Below are 22,424 nucleotides of genomic sequence, written 5' to 3'. Positions count from 1 at the left end.
AGGTACTACTGAAAGCCCTTGGAGGACAACAGTGCAGTATTTTCTAATTTAACCTTTTACAATTTTATTTGCAGAAACACTTTTCAAATTCTCTATTTCCTTTTCAACAGTTGTTTAGCCTTTAAAATACTGCTGAAGTAAAACAGCTTCAGGCTTGACTAATATTGTAGTCTGTGGTATGGAACTATTTGATTATTCTGTTTCAACAGTTAATATAACAGGTTTAGTATTTCTACAGAAGGGGAGTTTGAACTGGAAATAATAGCTTTCTGTTGCTAACGACAATTCCTCAATATTTCTACTATATCCAAAAGATATACTGATGTCAGAAACCTCTTCAGTGGATGAAAACCATCCTTCCTAAACATAACAAACAGCTGTAGCAGAGAAAGGAGGCAAGACAATGCTGATCTACCTTTTGGATTTGCCTATTTTTTAATGCATTTCTAACTCTATTAACCGATTAACAGCCACAAGAGCAGCATTTGCTTAATGAGCAAGTTCACATTGTTTAGACCTTCAATGGCCAAACACCCTTCCCTGGTTGTTCCCTGACCTCGGGAGGTGTAAAGGTATGCCTATAACCATAGCACGTGTCACACCTCCACCTCACTCCGGTCTCCTCTTGCTGCAGCACCCACATTTCTCCAGGTGTGACATCCTCTGCCCAGCTCTGTGGTCTCACCTGTGAGACCTGGTGAGCTGGGCTGATCCGTAAGCTGCCGAACCGGACATGCGGGCTGGGTGTGGACCTACACACCAGGCTCTATGCTCGATGGGACATCCTGGGAAGACACACCGGTTGCAAAGATGCAGCTCCTCTGTCCTCAATTTATTGGGTTCAGTTGGGTGCTTATCTGGAGCATGAACTTGTACATAAGCACAGCCACAGAGCAGGGGAATTTCCCCTTCTTTTACCCTAAGTAGACAGTTTGTGCCATCAGTTCCTGCATTGTACGTGTAAAAGTTTTAAACTTTCCAAATAAAGCCTATCTAGTCTTCTGCTATTTTCTCTAGGCTTAGCTCCTTTTATGGCATTAAGTAGTAAATCAGTAATTCAGGGAACCTTACTTTGCTTCTGAAGTGTTATACAAACAGAGAGGATGGGGCCAGACTTGCTGGCCCCTCGGGCTCTGCCTCCTTCCCCCACTGCCTTGCTTGCAGGTTGTTGTAGCTGCATCATTTTCCCAAGCCACGGGCTGAAGCGTGCAACGAAAGTTTATTTGATGTTATATCAGAAATAAGACCACCCTGCTGTCACACACACAAAAAAGGTGCAGGAGGGGAGGGTCTATATGGGCAGGATGCATGCATACATTGTAAAGCTCACGAATTTAATCCAGGGACTTTTTTTTCTTAAATTTGTTCCCAGAAATGGTCAATAATGAAGTCTTCCACAGGCCCTGGTCATGTAGCTTATTTTAGGGTATTCAGTACAGCTAACTTTACTACAATACCAATGGTATATAGGTAGAAGATACAAGGGAACAGGAATTAACTAGAAAAAAAGTGTGTGTGGGGAAATGTTAAATTAAAAATATTTAGTTAATCCACATACCACACAATATATTCACCAAAAAACAGCAACAAAAAATGTTAAGAGAAAGAGCAAGGCTTATCTACCATACATTACACAGAAAGATTGTTAAATACTGACCTGGGTGAGAACCGGCATGTGCTCGGCATGTCTCACCGCTGCCAGCTAACTGCCTGGCTCTGCTCCGCGCGAACCCGGCGCCACAGCATCACTGACGATGAGGCGGTGACAAAAATCAATCCAACAGGCAGCAAGACAAATAAGTCATCTGTATCACAGCTAAAATATGTTTTTGATCAATAATAGAAAATTAACTTGTACTCCTTTGCCAAGAAAATAGATTATTTAATCAGAGTACAGACAGAGATGTTACATAATCAAAAATAGCTCGCTCTGCTATATTTAGTGGCCACTGTCTTTCAGTGAAGAGGGCAAAAGTACACCCCTTATCAGTTACAAGCCCTGTACTGAAATGGTTTTCTGATGAGTTAAGCTGGTCCAACATACTTAACATCAAGATATTGTATATTTAAAACTACAACAACAATTATGACAGTATGAAGGCAATGAATATGGAAAAGACAAGAAAGTAATTGCTGTCCTATAGATAGTTATCCAGCTGGGTTAAAGGGATCAAGTCCCAGCTGAACCCTATACACCAGGGGATCTACAACAGTGATTTCGAACCTTTCTAACTTTCAGACTACCTGGAGTTTTCCGTCAAAGGATGAAACATGAGTATAGCGCATTTACAGTTTATGACTGGTTGCCTTTCACAGTTATTTCTGTGATCTCTTAGCAATAACCAGTGGAATTGCAGGAATTTGCAGAACACACAGAAAATCACTGATCTAGACCATCAACACAGAGCTCACTTAATACTACTGCAGCCTGACTGGGCACACTGTGCGTAGCTAAGAACCTTCCACCATTTCCGAGATCCACAGTATCTTAATTAGAAGCTCAAAGAAATGTCTGTCCATGGATAGTCCCCAAAATGTGAACAACACTATTATCAATGCAATTGTCTTTCCTTCTTTCCAGCTTCCCACCAAACAATAAACACTGGAAAAACAGTGCAATTAATGCTGAAGTCAAGCACCTCTAGCTTTTATGGTTTCAGATATGGAAAAATTCAAATAAGGCATCAGAAAAACCAACAGTTAAACTAAGGGCTGGTTTATAGGCCTTCCACACTTAAATAAAAATGAAAGAAACCCCCCTGTTCCTGACTGGAACATGAATAAAAAGAATGTTTAGTGGAATAGCCAGCGATTAACATCTGTAACTATCATTTCTTATATTGGTTTAGGTATCAAAAACAACAAGCAGCTATATCAACTTGGAGAAGAGTGGCTGGAAAGCTGCCTGGCGGAAAAGGACCTGGGAGCATTGGTCAATAGCTGTCTGAATATGAGCCAGCAGTGTGCCCAGGTGGCCAAGAAGGCCAATGGCATCCTGGCTTGTATCACAAATAGTGTGGGCAGCAGGACTAGGGCAGTGATCGGCCCCCTGTACTCAGCACTGGTGAGGCCGCACCTCAAATCCTGTGTTCAGTTTTGGGCCCCTCACTACAGGAGAGACATTGAGGGGCTGGAGCGTGTCCAGAGAAGGGCAACGAAGCTGGGGAAGGGTCTGGAGCACAAGGCTGATGGGGAGCGGCTGAGGGAACTGGGGTTGTTTAGCCTGGAGAAAAGGAGGCTGAAGGGAGACCTTATCGCTCTCTACAACTACCTGAAAGGAGGCTGTACGAGGTGGGGGTCGGTCTCCTCTCCCAAGTAACAAGCCGTAGGACGAGATGAAATGGCTTCCAGTTGTGCCAGGGGAGATTTAGACTGGATATTAGGAAAAAAATTTATTGACTGAAAGGGTTGTCAAGCACTGGGACGGGCTGCCCAGGGAAGTGGTTGAGTCGCCATCCCTGGAGGTACTTAAGAGACGTGTAGATGCGGTGCTTAGAGACATGGTTTAGTGGTGGTTTCGGCAGTGCTAGGCTAACAGTTGGACTTGACGATCTTAAAGCTCTTTTCCAACCTAAATGATTCTATGATTCTATGAACTGGTATTTGCATCAGGTTTATAGAGCTGATTCACTCAGTGTGGGTGTTCAGCCACAGCAGCTCTCCAAGACACTGAATGCAAAGAAGTAATGGAAGATGTTGATTTTGCAGGGCCATGCCTTTAAGGTATATTTTTCCCTGGGATGTCCATTTTAGACATTCAAGAGAAGCAAAAACTTCATGCAGACAAAAAATTATTCGTGATCACAGTATTTTAGAAAGATAAGAAAACAAACAGTATTAACAGAAATCAAACACTGATGCTTCAGGGTAACAGATACCTTAAAGATCCCTCAAATGTTTAGGAAAGCTAGAAAGGAAAGAAAGCACTATGCCCATTAAAAATAATCATAATAAAAGATAATTATAGCTGGCTCCAAATGTTAACAATTTAATAGTTACAGGATCTAAGTACTGTAAATGACTAATGCATGCAGCAAATGTATTTGCAACAGTGTACAAAACAAAGCCCTTAAATGTAGATAGCTCTGGAAAAAAAAGGATAAACTGTTTTATAACATAAGCTCTGAAGCACATGACATTGAGAAACTCTCTGTATTATCTTCCTTTTGTGACTGGCAACAAGGAGATCTCCTTGATTTGCCGAGATGACGAAAGACCAATAATGCACAATTTGGGAGCTCCAGATACCTGCATGAATAGAGCAACAACGTTGAATCTTTACAAATCTTAGAAGAAGGAGACATGATGGGTGAATTTTTCCTATCTGCACAAAAAGTCACAACATATTTTAAGACAGTCAGCCATGCGTAAAGCCAAGGAAAGACTGCTGATAAATTTAAGTGACTACAAACTGGAATAACTAACAAAACTCTGCTAATTATTTACTATTTACCACTTTGTGTGCATATTTTTTGCCAGCAGTATTCACAAATACAGCTTTAATCCCCACCCCCTCACTGTGACTACAGTCCTACTTTTAATAAACAATCAGCATTTCTTCCAAATAATTAATGAAACAGAAGCATGGAAATCAATCCATTCACCCAAAAGCATGTCTTGTAAACAAATACTAATTTGCTGTTTATTTTGTTCAACTAAAAGAAGCTTATGTACACATAACTGAGTAGCCACTGGTTACAGGTTTAAGTTGCTTGTTAAAAATGGACATTTCTGTCTCAATCTGTGCGTGTTACGGCAAAGACCAGAGTGCGACAGGGTGGGCCCCGCCGGCAGGACAGCTCGGCATCCAGCCCGAGTCTGGAGTGAGCGAGAACACGGAAACATTTCCTTCTCCAAACATGCCCACATGGAGACCATCACTTATCTTCCTAAACAAACAGCAGCGCAGGTCACTCCTTCCTGCCTCCGGTTAGGCACTTCCCACTGCTACGGGCTAATGAACAATGTCCTTAAGGCTCAGTGGCAGGGACTCTGGACACCTATTTATCAAACAGGGAATGAACGGAGAAGTCACAGATAGCAGTAGCCTTCTGGCCCTCATTTCCTTCGTGGATGATCTGCTATTGAGCTAAAAACAGCAGCTCTGCTAGCTAAAACTTACAGTATATTTTCTATTATCAAAGCCAGAAATTCTGTTGAGTAATGCTTTCATCCAATTTGCTCACGATGTTCTGTGTTGATGAATATATCTGATTTCATGTAAATGTGATTAAATAAATCAGACAATGCTAGGCTGTATCAGTCTCAAGAGGTTCTAGTTCAAGATGTGAAATATTTGCCCCAATAAGCACAACTTGAACTAAACCTTGTGCATTCTGGATTTTTATTACCTTCTTAACCTCAGAAAAACTCTGGTTGCCTCCTTCTTTTTGTTAACTTGGGTGTAACATCAGAATTACAGATTTTGCATAAACTGCCACACTGATTCAAAGGCTTTCATAGTATTTGAGGACTGAAGAGGAAGGGATGGGAAATGAAAAGGAGAAATAAAGAAGACGGAAAAATTCCTGCAAAGTATTTTGACTTATTTGGAACTCACGGCTCTTGGCACACAGAGGGATCAGGTAACAGGGAAACGAGTGCTGTGACTGACATTTTCAGATAACAAAAATCAAAAGGAACAACTCTGAAATCCAGGCCGTTTATAATCAGTTGTCTACACATGATGTTACAGGTCTAATCTTAAGTAGTCTAAGTGTTAAATCTTCATCTGCCGTGCAGAAGTTCACGTTACACCATTCTCTTTGAGAAAGAAAGGAACATCAGCCAAAGAATACAGTGATCCCACACCACATACTCCTTGTAAAATAATGAAAAGGCTTTTTAAAAAGACATCAGCTGAAAAGCAACATGATTAAGAAAAGGAACTGTGTCTGCAAGTAGCAATGCCACCTTCCTCTGTCGTTCCCCGCCAAACTCTCATTCTGGAACTAGTAAAATGACTCCTAAAGATGACAAGGTTATGACCTCCAGCACGATTATCCAACAAAAATTGTTTTCTAGCTTCCAGGTACTACGGCATGATATGCAAAGGACAGGACTGTTTTTCTTGACAGTCACTTACTCTCTATGAAAGTAATTTCAGATAGACAAAAAACCTCACTCATCCTACCACAGATTATCAGTCACTTCATCTTCCTGTCAGGTGCACCTTCTGACAGGAGGCATGAATTTTACCCCTTTATCAACAAGCTCCCAGTCCTCTACTCACAGAGCACTTAGGTAAAGGGGTGAAGGATCTCCCAGCCTATGCATTTCTGTGATGAAACACATTGGAACTGCAGTCCATGGATGGAGCTCCTCCTGCTCAAGGGACAACTGCTGCCACCAAGGCAACCACGAGTTTGCACTTAACTGATAGATTAAGCTCATCCATACCCCAAAAGGGGCTTTGTCGCAAACCAATTTTGCATATGAAATGGCAGACAATGCACCAGCTGAATGCCGAAACAGAGAACCTGTTGGTATCTTCAGCAAGTCAGGGACAACACTAAGCTCAGCTTTAAGCAGAACATTCTTTTCTCTGATACCATACACAGAAGCTGCTATTTAATTAAAACTAAGCTGCTTAAGCCATTAAACTGGCAAATGGCTATACCAAATGACTTGTCAGTTGTTAGCATTCAAATAGCAGGAGTTGTTTGTTGTCACACTCAGATGGCAAGCTGCAACGCTAATGCACATTTCCCTATTGGCTCCACAAATCTAAACCAACCCAGGACTGGGAAGTTATTAAAAGTGCTACTGTGTATTACTGAGGAATACTTTCTTACCATGATCTTCAAAGTCACCAGTATCATGCACTCTGCTGCAATTTAATTATTTCAGCTTCTGCCCTAAAAATATAAGCCATTCCAGTCATTTACTTACATTTTTAAAAGTAGAACTTATATTAATTCTGGCTTTGAGCCCCAACTTTAAGCAAGTCCAGATACAGCCTCCTGATTCAGATCCTGCATATCTCAACATGAAAATCTGTATTTAAAAGGCATAACTTACTACAGTAGCTACTTTGCTCTCATCATATGCAATTAAAAAAAGAAAAAATCAGCATTTTATCTTAGGTCAGTAACAGGAAAAGATCATTCTGGCCATGCAGACAAACTTCAAAGCCACAGAGAGTTAGCATCACGGAAAGCACCTAAGTTGAGACACTCTAGAAGACCTCTTGTTTGCTTATCACTAGGATTTGGGTCAAGACAGGGAGCATCAGGCAGAGGTGTCTCTGGAATTCAGGCTGGGAGAGTGTGCCTCTTGCTCCTCTGCAGTCTTCATTCCCTTCCCCCAAATGGGAACGACAGTGGCGAGGAACTTGAAACAGTTAGATTCACTGAATTTGTTGATCTTTTTACTTCCTATGAGTCATGCTCCTCAACTCTACCACTATGCATATAAAAATCTGCTACAACTCATTAAATAAATATTTCCACTTTGGCTCAGTAAAAGCAGAAGACTCCCACGTTAAAGCACCACACAGGTATAACAATGAAAAATGCTATAATGATTAAAGTTGCCCATTCCAGTGAATTATAATGCCCATGCTATGGGGCAGTCAGTGGTAATACAGTGTTATTAACATGACAGATGCCTTATGCATCTTTTTTCCTTTGGTGTGGTCTCCAGGAAAGAAGAATATTTCCATTCATCACAGAATGACCTAATGCATGGCACTGTTCAAATGAATGGTCAGCGAATGCATTTTATGTGCTTCTATTTATGTACATTTATTTTTACAGGCTACAATGCAAGCATCAGAACAGCACTTCCACTTTTCTATCCAAGGACTGAAAGACTATCCACATTAATAAAGTCTTGCCTTACCCCATGTGCCCTTTTTACATATGGCAAAACTGAGTCATCAGCCTTCTTTTAGGTAGCGTGCTTGACGCAACAAAAATAAGATGTAGAGCTAATTACTAGTACAGTACGTAAAAACAGGAGCGTCCTTTCCATAAGACAAAGACTTAAACTAAATTTTCTATCAAAATACAGTGCTTTTTTATAGAAGTAAAGTTAATAGATGCCTAGAACTACTGAATGAAACAACGGGATCTCTCTGCATTTAGTAACAAGCCTTGAAAACCTTAATCTCATGAGTCAGTAATAACAGTGGAGGAAGTAAAGACAATCTTGGGTCTACAATCAATAAGACAAGCTGCTTAAAAGACCTCATCTGAAACAAATGTGTAAATGTCTCACCAAAGCAGAGATGCTGATTTATGATTAAAAAGTGTAAATGTACTTCCGTGGTATCAGTTAAGAACAACTTGCATGTCTCACTCGCAAGGGCTTAAGGCAAATAGTTTAACATCACCAGAGTACAAACTCCTCGCTAAGTCTTTCTCCCGAATGCCGTTAACACCTCTGCATGTTCTGCGCCCCGTCTAATTCTCTCTGGCTTACACCAGTCCTATCACAATTTAAATATATCAGACTCCTTCTCCATTATCAAAGTCAAACCTACAAATGCTGCATTTCTCTCCTGACAAAATCCCGCCAAGATCCCCGACAAGGCCAGTCCTGGCTGTGACACACTCTAAGACCAAAAAGAACCAGCTACGAAAAACCCAAAGTCTACACAGACAGACTTTAAAGGACTTTGAGAGCAACATTCCTCCAGATAATACATTAGGACTGGTATTGTTTAATAAGTAAAGGGATGATTTAGAAAAGCCAATGAACGGTACAGTGGCACTAACTGCAGTAGAGCAGAATTATTATTATCAAGACTGCAGAAGAGTAAAAAGTCCAGACACTAAAACAAGGCAGGTGAATAGGCAGCTTTACGACAGATGAAATTCAACACTGACAAACATGTGCTAATGCCCTGAAGAGTAATAATTTGGACTACTTATCTACACTGCTGGGCTCTACACTTGTCACTAGGTAAATAAGATGATGGACTAATAAGAACATCCACACCTAGTTTAAGATCATATTCGAAACAGAGCAAAATCCCCTCAGATAAACTATCATGATTCACGGCATAAACAACTAAATGATACGATCTGGAAGAACGTTCCTATGGCAAATTGATCTACAATGATGCATTACAGAGCTAATTTATTTTTTCCCCTTTTTGGACATCTAGCATACCTCCAATAGCATGGGTCACTATCACAGATCAGACAGTGGACAAGACAGTCTCATTTTATCCAATACAGAATGACTGCATCATTGTTGAACCCAGGAAAAGTAAAGAGCCTTAAAAATTCCCATTACTAGCAAAATAGGGAAAATATATCACAGATAATTTTGGGAGTCAAATTCCAAGTTATTCTGATACTTCTCCAATGCAGGAGTATCTGGAATCTTTCCCCCCAAGTCTGTATTAATCTACAGGGAAATTAACTGCTACACACTCAGTAATGTAGGGGTTAATTCTGACTGCTGTCGAATGCCCCAAGTCTGTGCTCTGTTCATCAGAGCATTAAATCTGAAAGCTCAAGAGAGTAGTGCAGCCGTGCTGCAAGGGCTATGTTATAAAGTTCTGCATTAAAAATTCATATCGTAGGCTTGCCACAGTACTCTGCTCTGGCTGAAAGGAGAGCTGGCGGGGAAATATTAGACACCCCACTGTCTTTCTGGCAATTGGAGACATTCCTCAACAAACAGCACCTCAGGAAGGGAATGAAAGGGCAAACAAACCGTGAAACAAATCAATGAGTTCAATTATCTCTCTCTCTCTCAGAAAGGAAACTTTTCATTTTTAAGGCTGTTTCATGAAATCTTTTAATGATGGCCCTGAACAAGGATGCTGGGCACTCTGGCTGCAAAACCAGCTGCTTGGCAGTGCTTTTTATTTGTTTTACATGAGACAGAGATTCCCAAACAGAGAGGGTGAAACACAGAGCAGGGTACAGCAATCTCTCCACAGAACAACTCTACTTACCCTTTACATTACCGTGACCACGTGGGATAACAGGCTGTAGAAATTGTTCCCACTTTCCCTGAAGTGTCTCCAGCAAAGAGTGAATTTAGATTTATTAAGATGGTTAGTTACTCCATGGTTAAGTTATGCGCTCCTCACTACTGGTTAAGGCTGTGTGCATTTCACAGCAATTTATGGCAACCCAACTGGTAGATGACACTGTTCACAATGATGGAAATGGGTGTTACATTTTTATGAAAGCCATATGTGCCCTTCAGGTTATCTGTCTGATGTAACCACTGTATTCAGGCAGGTTAATAATCCACATACCATAAATGGGGAAATACACAGGAAATGAAACATCAGTAAATACAATTTCTTGAGGAAACCATGCAAAGAAAGGTACCTGTTTCACAATCCTCCCCTGCAACTTTGCCTAGTACCAACCGTAATAGAAAGATTCACTTTTCCCAGTGCTGAATTTTGAATCCAAGGAAGGAAAAGGAAGAAAATGTAAGCCATCGGACAAAAGCTGCTGCGGCACTCCCTCTATATATTTTTTTCATATATATATGAATGTATATGCTTGTTAGCGTAATTGGAAATCAGACTGACTTCAACCCAGCAATCCAGGTTACGAGTGGTTCAACCACATGAGTTCATCCAGAAGGAAGTGTAGGAGGGCAGGTTTACCATCTAAGCAGGTGCAGTCCACAGGGAACTGAAGAGGTTTATGCCTGGTAGTCAGCACAAAACAAATCAAGTCCAGACTAGCCTAAAACCCCTCACAAATAAACAAAAAACTGTATTGGGGGGAAGCAAAAAAATACACTATTCAATCGAAAGCTCATTAGTTTGAGGGAAGGAAGGAAGACAGATTGTATAGTTGGCGACCACAAGTAACCAAAGATCATGTATTACAAGCCACTGAAAAACTGCTACAAAGGATTAGTATCCCTAAGGCAGAGCTTCAGTTAAATTTCTTTTTTGTTCAAAATTTGTTACAAGCAGGCATTTAAAACTTGCAAGCAAGATTCAATGAGCTAGAGTTTATTCTGGGCATGAAGAAGCTGTATCTAAGCAAAATAAGGGAAGAAGTAGTCCTTTCTTCTCTCCAGTGATTTGATTTCTTAGTTTTGATTCTTGCTGTAATACTGATTGCCCTCCGTGTCCCTGACCAACCTCCCCGCGACTCAGTTTCTCAACATGTTAAAAAAATGGGAGGAAAGGCCATCACAGGCACAAAATCATAGCCTTTGCTATGATCTGTCCCTGCAGAAACACACTAGATAAATGTTAAGGGTTAAAAATATCAGGCTTACAGGATTGTAAATGCATTTGTTTATTTAATGCTTTACATGAATGCTAATGAAGTTATTAACAGGCTTGCATGTTGTCTATTGTTTTTCTTGGTTTTAGTGTCTGCACCATACTGCCTTATCCCTTCTGCTCCATGAGCTGGCCAACATCCTTCTCTTCCAAATCCCTGAATTAGTGCTCAGTCCTGGTTCCTAGCTCCTTATGCCTGGGATTCTTAGTTTCTTATTCAAAGATACTACTTTAAAACACATATTCATTAAAACATATTTTTTAAAAATTTCATCAAGATAATCAGATTCCATTTCAGCATGCCAGGTATCTTCTGTGGCATACAAAACTGCAATCCCACACGGCATTATTGTCTTTTAATTGAGATCAGAGGATATGTAAATGAGAATATTTCTTAGGTCCCATTAAGTGACGTCTCCAGGATGATTAGAAGGGGCTGAGCCAGACAGGACACGCTCCTCTGACATCCACATGCAGCACAGCCAACCTGCTGCTGACCTGCTCCAAGCTGCAACTGCTTCTCAGAAAAGTCTTTGATTTACTAGAAATCCCGTTTCTGGGCCACTTCATGAGATAGTCCCTATAAACATCCCATGTGGTATCACTGCCAAAACTGCTAAAAGTCTGCAGACCAAAATCCCCTTTTCTCCTGCAACCAGGGCACGAGGCAGATGCAGAGGTGCAAGTGCTGTGGGTGACTTCTGCACCCAATGCCAACACAGACGCTTCCCTCCCAGCTTTGCTTCTGCCATAGGCATCGAGGATAAGGGTTAAAATGGAATTCAAAGATTTCTCCTGCCCACCCCCCACAGGGGTGGGCAGGAGAAATAATTCCCAGAAGTTTTAAAGCCCTCTACGAAGGCAGCAGGGATGGACTGTATAGTGATGCAGCCATAGGATTTCATTCTGCAGCCTCTACCCTGAGTAATGTGAACACCCCAAAGTTCCCAATGTCAACAGTACTAATACAGATAATACAAAACAGAAATGCTTCCTATTTTTAAAGCAACTGTGGAGAGGATAATGTCCCTGTTTTTGTAGTAAGGTGGCTTACAGCTGTGGTGTCATAGTAACATTTTAAGGCAGGGATGGGATCAGATACATTGATGTATACATTCAATGAGACGCTGACAAACGTGTCTAATGAGGAAACAGCACAGGGATACTTTCATGAAGGTTGTGCCAGATAGCCACTGACAGCGACGGTACACATCTTCCTGTTCTTGGAAGAGGCAAACAAAAAATAAAATGAAAGCACTGAATGAATGTGAAAGCTGTCTGTATGAAACAACGGGGTACATGGGAGAGCATGTCCACTAGCTCTCACGGCAAACGCATGGCTTTCCAAAGGGAAAGAAGATAAAGGCAGAAGAAAAAGACCATTTTTCAGGATACAGAGTTTTGGTGCTTGGGACCTTACAAAGTTTCCTGAACTTCCATTCTTGTTGAGGACAGACATCTCTTTCCATTAAATGGAAAATGAGGGAGCACAACACACACTCCGTGACTCATTTTTTCGCCTGCACTGTCGTTGCGTGGGAGTGGGAAAAACAGCTGGAATCCATCTACAGAGCACAAGGAGAGTTTCAAGTAAATGCCAGTAAAGAAAGCCTACACATTAAATGCGTGGCTAGGTAGAGATGACTACTGCAGTAACTGCCAGTTTAGCTTAGAGCCTGATGGAGAGCTTTGCTTTGCGATTGGAAATAGGTAACCCTGCATACTATACAGAGCAGGTCCCAACTGAAAACAGATGATCCATTTGTTTCTGATGATTCCAGGATTTATCCTGATTGCCTTCTCCATGATCCCAGCCCAGCAGTAGCTGCGCTGAAGGGGCCATGGCAGAACCACGTGCCTTCCTTGCTTTCACAGACAAGACCTCACAAGGAAGTGGTACAGTACCAAAATAACTCTGTTGCTTTGCTACTTTGCATTCAAAAAAATGAGACTATTATAATCTGCAGACATACGTGAAAGGGCTGCATGAAAACCAGGCTCAGCTGACTGGGACACAGAGGCCCAAGGACCTTGCCCACGCTCGGGGGCAGATGTGCCTTTGCGAGAAGGGTGGTCCTTCCCTGTAATTCGCTCCTCTTCTTCCGCACAAAGCCCTCCTAGGCACCTTACAGAGTTCAGCTGTTGCAGATAAAATGAGCTACCACGGCAAGATGGCTCAAAAAATTGGACTGCCCTTGTGTTGGACTCGCAGGGAAAGCCAGTTCCTGCTGGCAGGCTGGGACTGCAGGAACATGCTCATGGTCCCTCTGCTCAGCGGACTAAGGCAGCTTGCAATAGCCTGAAGAGGTTTGGCCCCAGCAAGAGCAAGTGAGAACAGACAGGACAGGGAAGCTTCTGCGCCTTGTGATTTCATACAGATCCATGCACCAAGGACACTGCAGCCTCCTCCGTGGGGTTTCATGCCCAGGAAGGAGCCGCAGTTGCAGCCATGGTCAGGATGACCAACAGCATGGCTGGCACAGTAGCTTAAGACCCTTTGATGCAGTACTTTGCATTTATTTAAAGATTTCTATCTAAGGATCTTGTGTCAACCCAAGGTTACAGATAACAGGGTGATGACTAGAATATGCTGGAATACCCTAAGGCTATTTTTTTCTACTTTGGGCTGTTGAATAACACCAGCTTCTAGGCTATACTAGAAAAAGGAACTGAACAGTCTCACTCGAGGTTAAAAAACAAACAAAAAAAAACCCTGAAAGGACCTAGGGCACTTTTGTGCTGTCAAAAAGTTACATTAACTAATTGCAAGCATTACAAGTCTAACAAAAGAGACAATACAGCCCAGCTACAGCACTAACTTCTACAAACTCTAAATGCTCCATTTATATGAACTTCTCAGAAATGCACCCCTTGAAATTGAAAAAAAAAAAAAAAATTTTTGCCAGTTTATGGTTTATGATTCTCATGTCTGCATATTTCTAGACTCCAGTCAAGACCAGACTTGTTGGCTTTGAGCATTATACTTACTCCTCATGCCTCAGTTTCCCTACCCAAAAGTAAAGGCAACATTTCAAAGCAAGCACAAAGGCAAATGTTTTACAGTAACACTGTAATTCACTCCCGACAGCATACTATCTTGCAACTCTTCTGGTTTGACTGTAGGCTGAACCAGAAATTTGACAAAAAAGGCTGGTTTGCACATGGGCTTTTCAAGCACTATTTCACACAAGAGCTTTAGATCAAAACAAGAAGCAGATCTCCAAAGTATTTTCATTCATCTTCATTTCTAGGCTTCTAAACAACATATTAATGTTACATAGTGACTTTCAGCCTGTTGAGTTTTGCATAAGGCACAGTTAACACTTTTAACAAATATCTCAAATTGTAAAATGCAGACAGAGCTTTCTGTAAGATTTAAGACATTCAATTTTTCTTCCCTTTTTTTCCTTAAAAAAAAAAAAAATTAGTTCTCTGTAACATCTTCCCTGGTTTCTCATGCCCCCATTACCACTAGTCCTGGGGTTTCACTGATGGCAGTATGACTAGGAAATTTAAGAAGAGAAAAAGCTGTAAGAGACATGGCCTATGAAGTTCTCCATCTCCTGTTTTTAGGGAAATCACTTGAAATACAGCAATAATTCCAGAGACGAGCATTAGAAGTTAATGACTCATCAAAAGAACAGGAAATAGGAAACTTTAAGACCTTAAAGGCACAGCAAATAGGAGCTATTTCATGTCACGTACAACACAACCACCCTAACTACAGTATTTCATGCTCAATGGGGGGAAGCAGCATTTGAGACCATCTATCACAGTAATTATGTAATGCTGGAGGGAGCACGACTTTATTTTTTATTCAGTTTGACCCTGAGCACCGTCAAAATGGAAGACTACAAACATTTGAGAAGTGATATATTGGTACCAGCCAGCACTTAAACAAGAAAGATTTGTTAAAAAAAATTAAAGTAAATAATTCATAGGCCAAATTCAATTCTCACTGTATATTGGGAATTATTCCCCTGAAGTCCAAGTTAACTGAGATTTGCCCCAATGTAACAGAAGATTTCACATGAATACTCGAACTCCAATTCTATCACATAACTTTAGGCAGAAATAATTCTTCATGAATTCTCTAAAACTACTGGTCCCCTGTCCTCAAGCCCAATCCTACACTCCTTCCACACATAAAGCCACACCTTAACAATTTTGTTCTAGACCGATGCCTGAAGAACAGGTCTGTTCGATAATGAGTAAGGAAGAGGAGGACCCTTCACCCAAACAGCCAAAAACCACAGGCATCTGTTACTGGGTTTTTGGCGTATAATCCACGAAACCTCTTCCTTTCCCCACACCTGGAGGCTCGAGCGCCTTGCGCCTGCATGCAGGTAACACGAGGAGCTGTTTACCTCCCCACTGTCCCTTGCTGGCAGCCCTCCTGCCTGTCTGACACCATCGCCTGCCTCTGCCCAGCACTCCCCATCTGTCACCCACCTCTGACTTTGTGCAGATTACTTGAGGATTTATTTTCAAGCAGGATACAGGGAAAGTAGGCATTACTTTGTCCTCCCACTCCTGAGCTTTTACCTATTTGTTTCATGAACTTCTTTCACGTTGTCATGATATCATGCCGTAAGCTCTTTAGGGCAGGGACGGCCTTTGTAAGAGCTACATGCACAGTGCCCACCCTGGTATCCCCAGCCTTGCTGACCGAGGTCTATGACCACTGCAAGAAAACAAGTATTAAATACTGATATCGAAATCTTGTGAGTCAAGTTTACAGATTCAGGCCTGAAAACAATGAAAAACTCTCCTTTATCGTAAAGCAGGGACTGCCAGCTCGCAGACCTCGCTTTCATCAACGATGCTCTGTTGATTTCCAGATTTAGTTTTCATTAAAATGCAGCCCAGGATTAAAATAAATCAGCTGGATCTATACAGTGGGGTAATTCGCAATATTGCACACAGTCTTAATGACGCTACACCAATGTGCCCTCCTGTGTCATCCATAGCTGTGTAGCCAAAAAAGATAATAATCAGTCTAATCTATAAAAGGGCAACAATTCTCTGCTTCATATAGTGCAAGGCAAAATATTTTTCTGCAAGTTATTGAAAGTAGTTGTTTTAGGATGACTCCTTTAATAAATATGAAAACCTCCTCCTCCAGTGCATTTTCTGTGCGTATGCTACTTTTAGAAGAACAAAAAGTCCGCATCTTTCAGAAAACCTTATAGGTAACAAAACTGGTAGCAGAGCTGCTTTGACTGACAACCTTAACCTAAACATCTTTTGCTTTGTGTTGTTTATGAAGGCTTTTTATTGCAGAAGGGGGGGCAGTACCTAAAATCCTCACAAGACTACTTAACATTTACTGGTGAAAATGTAGCATTTCAGTGAAATTTGATATTTTCTTTCATCAAAGGCAGGGAGCTTCAACCCACATGTTAACAGTAATGTAACAAGCCTACTGTATGTGCTACAACCGAAGATCCTTTTCCAATTAGAATTCATTTAGGTTGGGGGAGAGGAGGGGTCGGAGCAAAGAGGTGGCTCTGGAATTGATCTAAAACTGGAATTCAACCATTCTGGCTGGGAACATTAACAGCTCAGCTGGGAATCCCAAACACTTGCTCGGACTCTGCAGTAAACCAGAAGAGCAATGTTAGCAAGGAGAACAGTTTGTCCCCAAAAAATGAAGGAAATGCGTACAAGAATGTTTCTTTTTCTACAGAGGAGGAAGAAAAAAAAGTCTGTTGCACTAGGAAAAAAAAACCTCTACATTCTTTAATTTTCCTGAAGCTCATGAGTTTGCTTTTCAGTTCCACCTCTGATAGAATCTCCAGATCAAGCTCATTAGTGCTGGTTAAATCCAGGTTTGCTGATAGAAACGTGTGGGACAGCAAACAAAATCAGTATCAGGCCTCGAGAGAGGATGTGCCTCTTTAATTGAAAAAGGCAGAGTAATCATTCATTTATTTAACCCAGAGATGATTATAATCTGAAAACCTTGAAATCCTCTTACACAACAACTGTTTTGGCAAGCCCCTCTGTGTTCCAACAAATATTAAACTGTGCTTGCCATTTGTCTAAGGAATCTTGTATTAATAAACATGAAGAAGAACACTTTTACCTCCCACACTCAATGACAGAAGAAAACAAAGACCAGCTGTATTCATCAATGGATCCTTGTTCTGCACATAAAGGCTAATTACATTTTACTTCAAGCCTACACATGGAAAACTTTGCTGCTGCCATCTTGTCAAATTCAGCTTCTGATATTCCAGCTGACAGACTGCAATGACTGCACATAATAAACTTCTTTTTGTCATTAACACCTTCAGCACCCTGCACGCAGGGTATCTGCGGGATGCAGGGGCCAGGGGAAGGGGCACGGGCAGCACCTCCGTTCCCGCTGTACACGCGTTACCTGCTCGCTGGCAAAGGGAACGGGGGATTTTTATAGACTGGGATGACAGAAGCTGATTTGACTGAAGATTTTAATTTCAGCAGCTGATCTCATTTGAAGATGCCTTGCTAGCATTAAGTTCGGACGGTACCTCCGTACCTCACTTTGCACGTAGTGCTTTGAACAGGGACATTTTAAAAAGATAAACAAACAAGCTGACATAATGATTTCCAACTTTAAGATCACAACAACCAGTCGCTAGGACAAAATCCAGACTCCTTAATGCTGATACTGAAGACTTCTTACTGTGTATTTCTTTTTTTTTTGAAAGATTTTCAAAGTTACAAACAGTTGAAAGACAGCTTTATTCCAAAACTGAAAATCTTAAAAGCACTGTTAGCTTTAAAAAATTGAGAATTATCTTTTTTTTCCTGAAGGCACTCCAATTCATCTGCATCAAATAAGCGTCTGTAAAACTAACAATTCTGGCCTGAGATAAAAATCACATGTTTTTAAAACATAAAATTAAAATTGGCAATACAAGGAGCTTTTCAGACTTAGATCAAAAGAGGGTTTCTTTTTAGAAAAGAATCAAACTGTCTTTCACCATTTTTATTGGTGTTTTTTCAACATTTCTCCCAGCTTTTACAATTAAAATAGATGACTCAATTTCACTGTCTACATTCAGTTCCCTTTTCATGTTTTTCTAGATTTCCATATTGCAAAATTTGGGCCACAAATGCCACAGATGACTGTTGTTATGCAAAAACTATTCCTGCCATAAATATCCAAAACAATGATAAAATATTTCTGCTGTTATTAGGTCCTACAAGTTTGTTTTCACAGTACATTACTTTGGGAGATAAAGTACATGCTTAATGTCTGCTTCAGGATTCAGCTCCACGATCACTATATTCTAGACCCAGCCTTCGTAATCATTCTGCTACAGAACACAATAAACTTCTTGTTACTGCAGATGCTGCTAATTTTATGTAATTCTATATATATCAGGTAAGAATCATATTCAAGATCATATGAAAATATTTCTGCATGAATCTCTCTGAAAGAATGAAACACATTAGAAACACAAACAAACATTTTAGAGTACATCTTTTGCTCAGTATAAGATAAATTACAGTACTTGGGGAAATAGTATTAAAAAATGAAGCAAACACTCTGCAAATAAAAACATTAAAAAGGGTGAGGGGTTATTAGGTTCAGTGCCTACAATCACCGAGCCCTGATCTCCGACTGTTCCCGCAGAAGCAACTGCAAGACAAAATAACAGCAACAGAGCTGCCAGCATCAGTTACATGCAGAAAAAAAAAAATAAAGGCAATCTGCAGTAATTTACGGCTCCATCAGAGACATCATTAGTATGCGTCTCTTAGAGAAGGATGAAATCAATGAGGGAACAAAAATACTTTTGATCACCTTATATGGAACTCAAAGGAAACTGGACTTGCAGACCAAAACCAAAATTTACCTAAAAGATTATGTTGAACGATGTAAAAGGTGTTCCAACTCCAAGTGCTGATTCTTAACTACTACAGAGTGAATTTTGTAAGCTCCAAGTTCCCCATGTACTCAGTGGGGAATCGGATCCTCAACACTCGCAGAACCACACGCTAAGAAATTAAAACTTGTTGCCAATTTGACTGGTTTTGAAAAACCTGTATTATCTAGACTGCCATGAGCCTTACCAGAAAGCACTGACAAAAACAAGACCGTGTCACTCCTCCCATCAAGACTAGGCTATAGTTTCTCTTGCCCCGACACAGAGACTGCCAAAAGCCTTCCCTTACCATTTCTCCTGTACCAGGATGCATGGTAAGGGCAGGAACAAGGGTTTTCCTCTCTGTTCACCTGATCACCTGCCTACTTGGAAGTGGAGGTGAAGCTGGGACTCTGCGGGATGCGGGCAGTGGGCACCGGGATGTGACGTGTGTCTTCCAACCCTTGCCCTTACAGCACGCCAGGGACACCCATTTGCAATGGCTTCTTCTTTCCCATCCCATTTCCAGACACAAAAATGACTCTTTGGGCTTAATACTGCTGATCATGAGAATTCCTTCTCATTACTAACTTTCCTTAAATATGAAGGGTTCAAAGAAAAACAGCAGAAGTCTGTCTCTCTTTTGTTGTTTCCTGCACTGATTGTTAATAAAACCAGGGGATAATTGAAAACAGTAGCCATTAAGAAGACATGGATATATATTTTTGAGACTACCTTCATGTTCTACTTGAAAACAAGAAAAATCTGCCAAAAATGCTACTCTCAGTAATTTGGGGTGAATTTGACAGTGATGACTGCTACCACAAAAGCAGAAAGAACCAGGGTGCCTAACAGTGAAACAGGAATCCTTTACTAAACTAAATTTTATTTTCACCAAGATTGGAAGAACACAGTAAATATTTCTGAAATTGCCCTATTTCTAGATAAAATATACGAGATACATAGAATAAGAGATACATAGTAGATGCAGCACCTGAGAATGAAACCAGGAAAGCAGCAGCATATGTGCCAGAAAAGTGTCTTGTTGGGTGGAAGAAAAAATGAAAACTAATAATCTCTCTATAGGAGGCCAAATTATGACCATGTTTTCCAACAAATTTTGACTCCTGAATCTTTTCCATCTCATCTGTTTCCAACAGACAGATGCAAAACAAAAAAGCAGTGATACCCTGAAGGAAGACATAGAAAGAAAACAGTGAAAACTTACTTTGCAGTAGTTTCTTCATCATATTTTGTTTTCAGATCAAACAGTTCTGTTCTGGTTTTTTCCAAGGCTAAAAGGCATAAACATAAAGCATTACAGCACTGTAACAGCAGTGAAAAGCAAAAAGACTGCTCCTTTTTCTTTTATTCAGCCATAAATAAAGCTGTACACCTCCTGATGAAAAATTCTTTGCTTTATCTTTCTACCTAGGCAAACCATTATGACTTAGAAAAAACATAGCTTTTGATTTTTCACTATTTCTTATGGTATTTCTTTTACATCGCAAAAATTCCCAGATTCTGCTTAACAAAGCTAGACATTATTAATTTCTTATTAGGCTGGCTAAACTGCTTATTCATTTGAAATATTTATTGCGGTAATTCAAGGAATAAAATTTCTTGTGTTCTCATAGTAAACAAAACCAAATGTGTCCAGACCTGGAATCGGTAAGTATGCAGTGATGAAAATTAATGGCAAGCAAGTTATAGCAACAGGCAAGACACACTGCTAGAAACTGGGTTCATACTGAACCCAGACCACTACATGTATTTATCATAGTTCAGAAATGTGTGAAACCAGAGCAAAACACAACATGGATGAAAAGTTCCACGGCCTGCTTTAATTGCAGCAATGCTCTAATGCTGTACACGCTTCATGCTTGGCCTCGTCCACTGTATTTACCGATAGACTGGCTGCAACACAAGCGTTCACTTAAGGTGTGAAGCCCAAAAGAAGCTCCGATTCACAAAGCATGTTCCAGCTCTGTTGGATCTCTCTGCACTTGCAAGAGCTGGTTCACACACAGTCCTGATACATTTAACGGTCTCTATCCTCTCACCTCCAGCCTGATCATTGGTATAGGTCAGAATAGCGATGCCAAACCTGTTTGCAAAGCTTGAACTTTGTGTTCGGCTTCTTCCAGCTTTGAGGCTGTCGACATCTGTGTCTCCTGCAATTTTCTATAAAGGGAAGAGAAGAGGTGAGAACAGAGCTCGTAATCATGTTAAACAACTTATTTGTATTTTGCAAATTTGGAAGATAGAGTGATTAAATGTCTCAACTGTAACCAGACAACTGACAACACCATGCAGACTACAAGGTGCTTCAATGGGACCCATAAATCATGTCACATTGCAATACTGTTCATACTTTGCAGTCCCACTTATTAAAATTTTAACAGTGTAGCCACCTCATAACATAAGCTGTGAACATTATACAAGAGTTGACTGCTATATAAATGACAACTTTAGTGGAAGGTTTTCTTGAGCATAATTTGTTTTGGAAATGTCACACACATTAAGAAAATTGTCACCAAGCACCCTCTGTTGTACAAAGTTAGTACAAGAAGAATGATACATTTCCATTTTACTGTCATAATGAAGAAATTTGTTGCCATAACTGATATAGTGAATAGATGCGGCAGCTGTTTCATCATAGCTGTAATGGATGCCAAATACAGTAATATTATTAGCTACTCTTTAAAAAAAACACACATATTTCAAAACAAATCTCACATTGATATTTTCTATATAACATGAGCGAACCTTTAATATGCTCACATTTCTTATGTCCACAGGCAATATTTTCTTGTTTGTGTCAGTTATACATGTTTTAACATCATCTGGCCATACAGTCACTACACTCTTTGCTAAAGGCTAGACTACAGGAGTTATAAACCTCATCTTTGAAAGGGAGTTGCTCCAACATCTCCCAGGAGTCGCTGCTTTTTACGACATTGCTTTTAAGATATTGTGCAGATTTCAGAATTGTGAAATGGCTTATGAAACTACCAGCATTCTACTTGCACTCCATAGGGTGCATAAATTTATTCTCCAACACTGTTGACCAGGTTAATAACTATTTATAGCGACAAACATGAGTCAGCTGCCTTCATACCAAATTATATACTTTGAGAACTCAAAACCTCTCTTGTACACACTTTTATTTGCACTCCATGACCTGCCATTTTATTTTTAAGCATATCTAAATTGCACTTGTTAAAGCCACTGCTTACATGCTAGTTATCAAAAAGTAACCACAGACACTGATGAATTAAAAAAAAGCTTTGCATTCACCAGTAGATTCTTCCCACTCAGACCTGAATTTGAACAACCAACCC

General features: G+C 40.5%; 1 protein-coding gene across 11 annotated transcripts in view; it reads right to left on the bottom strand.

The window, feature by feature from the left end:
* CUX1 (cut like homeobox 1) overlaps positions 1-22,424 on the bottom strand; it is a 287,512-nt gene that overhangs the window by 119,384 nt on the left and 145,704 nt on the right. For all 11 annotated transcript variants that reach the window (XM_072882491.1, XM_072882481.1, XM_072882484.1 and 8 more), the window contains exons 7-8: positions 21,188-21,264; positions 20,309-20,375 (exon numbers count right to left, since the gene is read on the bottom strand). In XM_072882491.1, coding sequence (XP_072738592.1) covers positions 20,309-20,375; positions 21,188-21,264 — 144 coding nt within the window. The remainder of the gene's footprint in view (positions 1-20,308; positions 20,376-21,187; positions 21,265-22,424) is intronic.

Source organism: Ciconia boyciana, chromosome 17 (assembly GCF_034638445.1).
Source record: "Ciconia boyciana chromosome 17, ASM3463844v1, whole genome shotgun sequence".
In the NCBI taxonomy this organism is placed as follows: domain Eukaryota; kingdom Metazoa; phylum Chordata; class Aves; order Ciconiiformes; family Ciconiidae; genus Ciconia; species Ciconia boyciana.
This window is presented reverse-complemented; position numbering and strand designations above follow the sequence as displayed.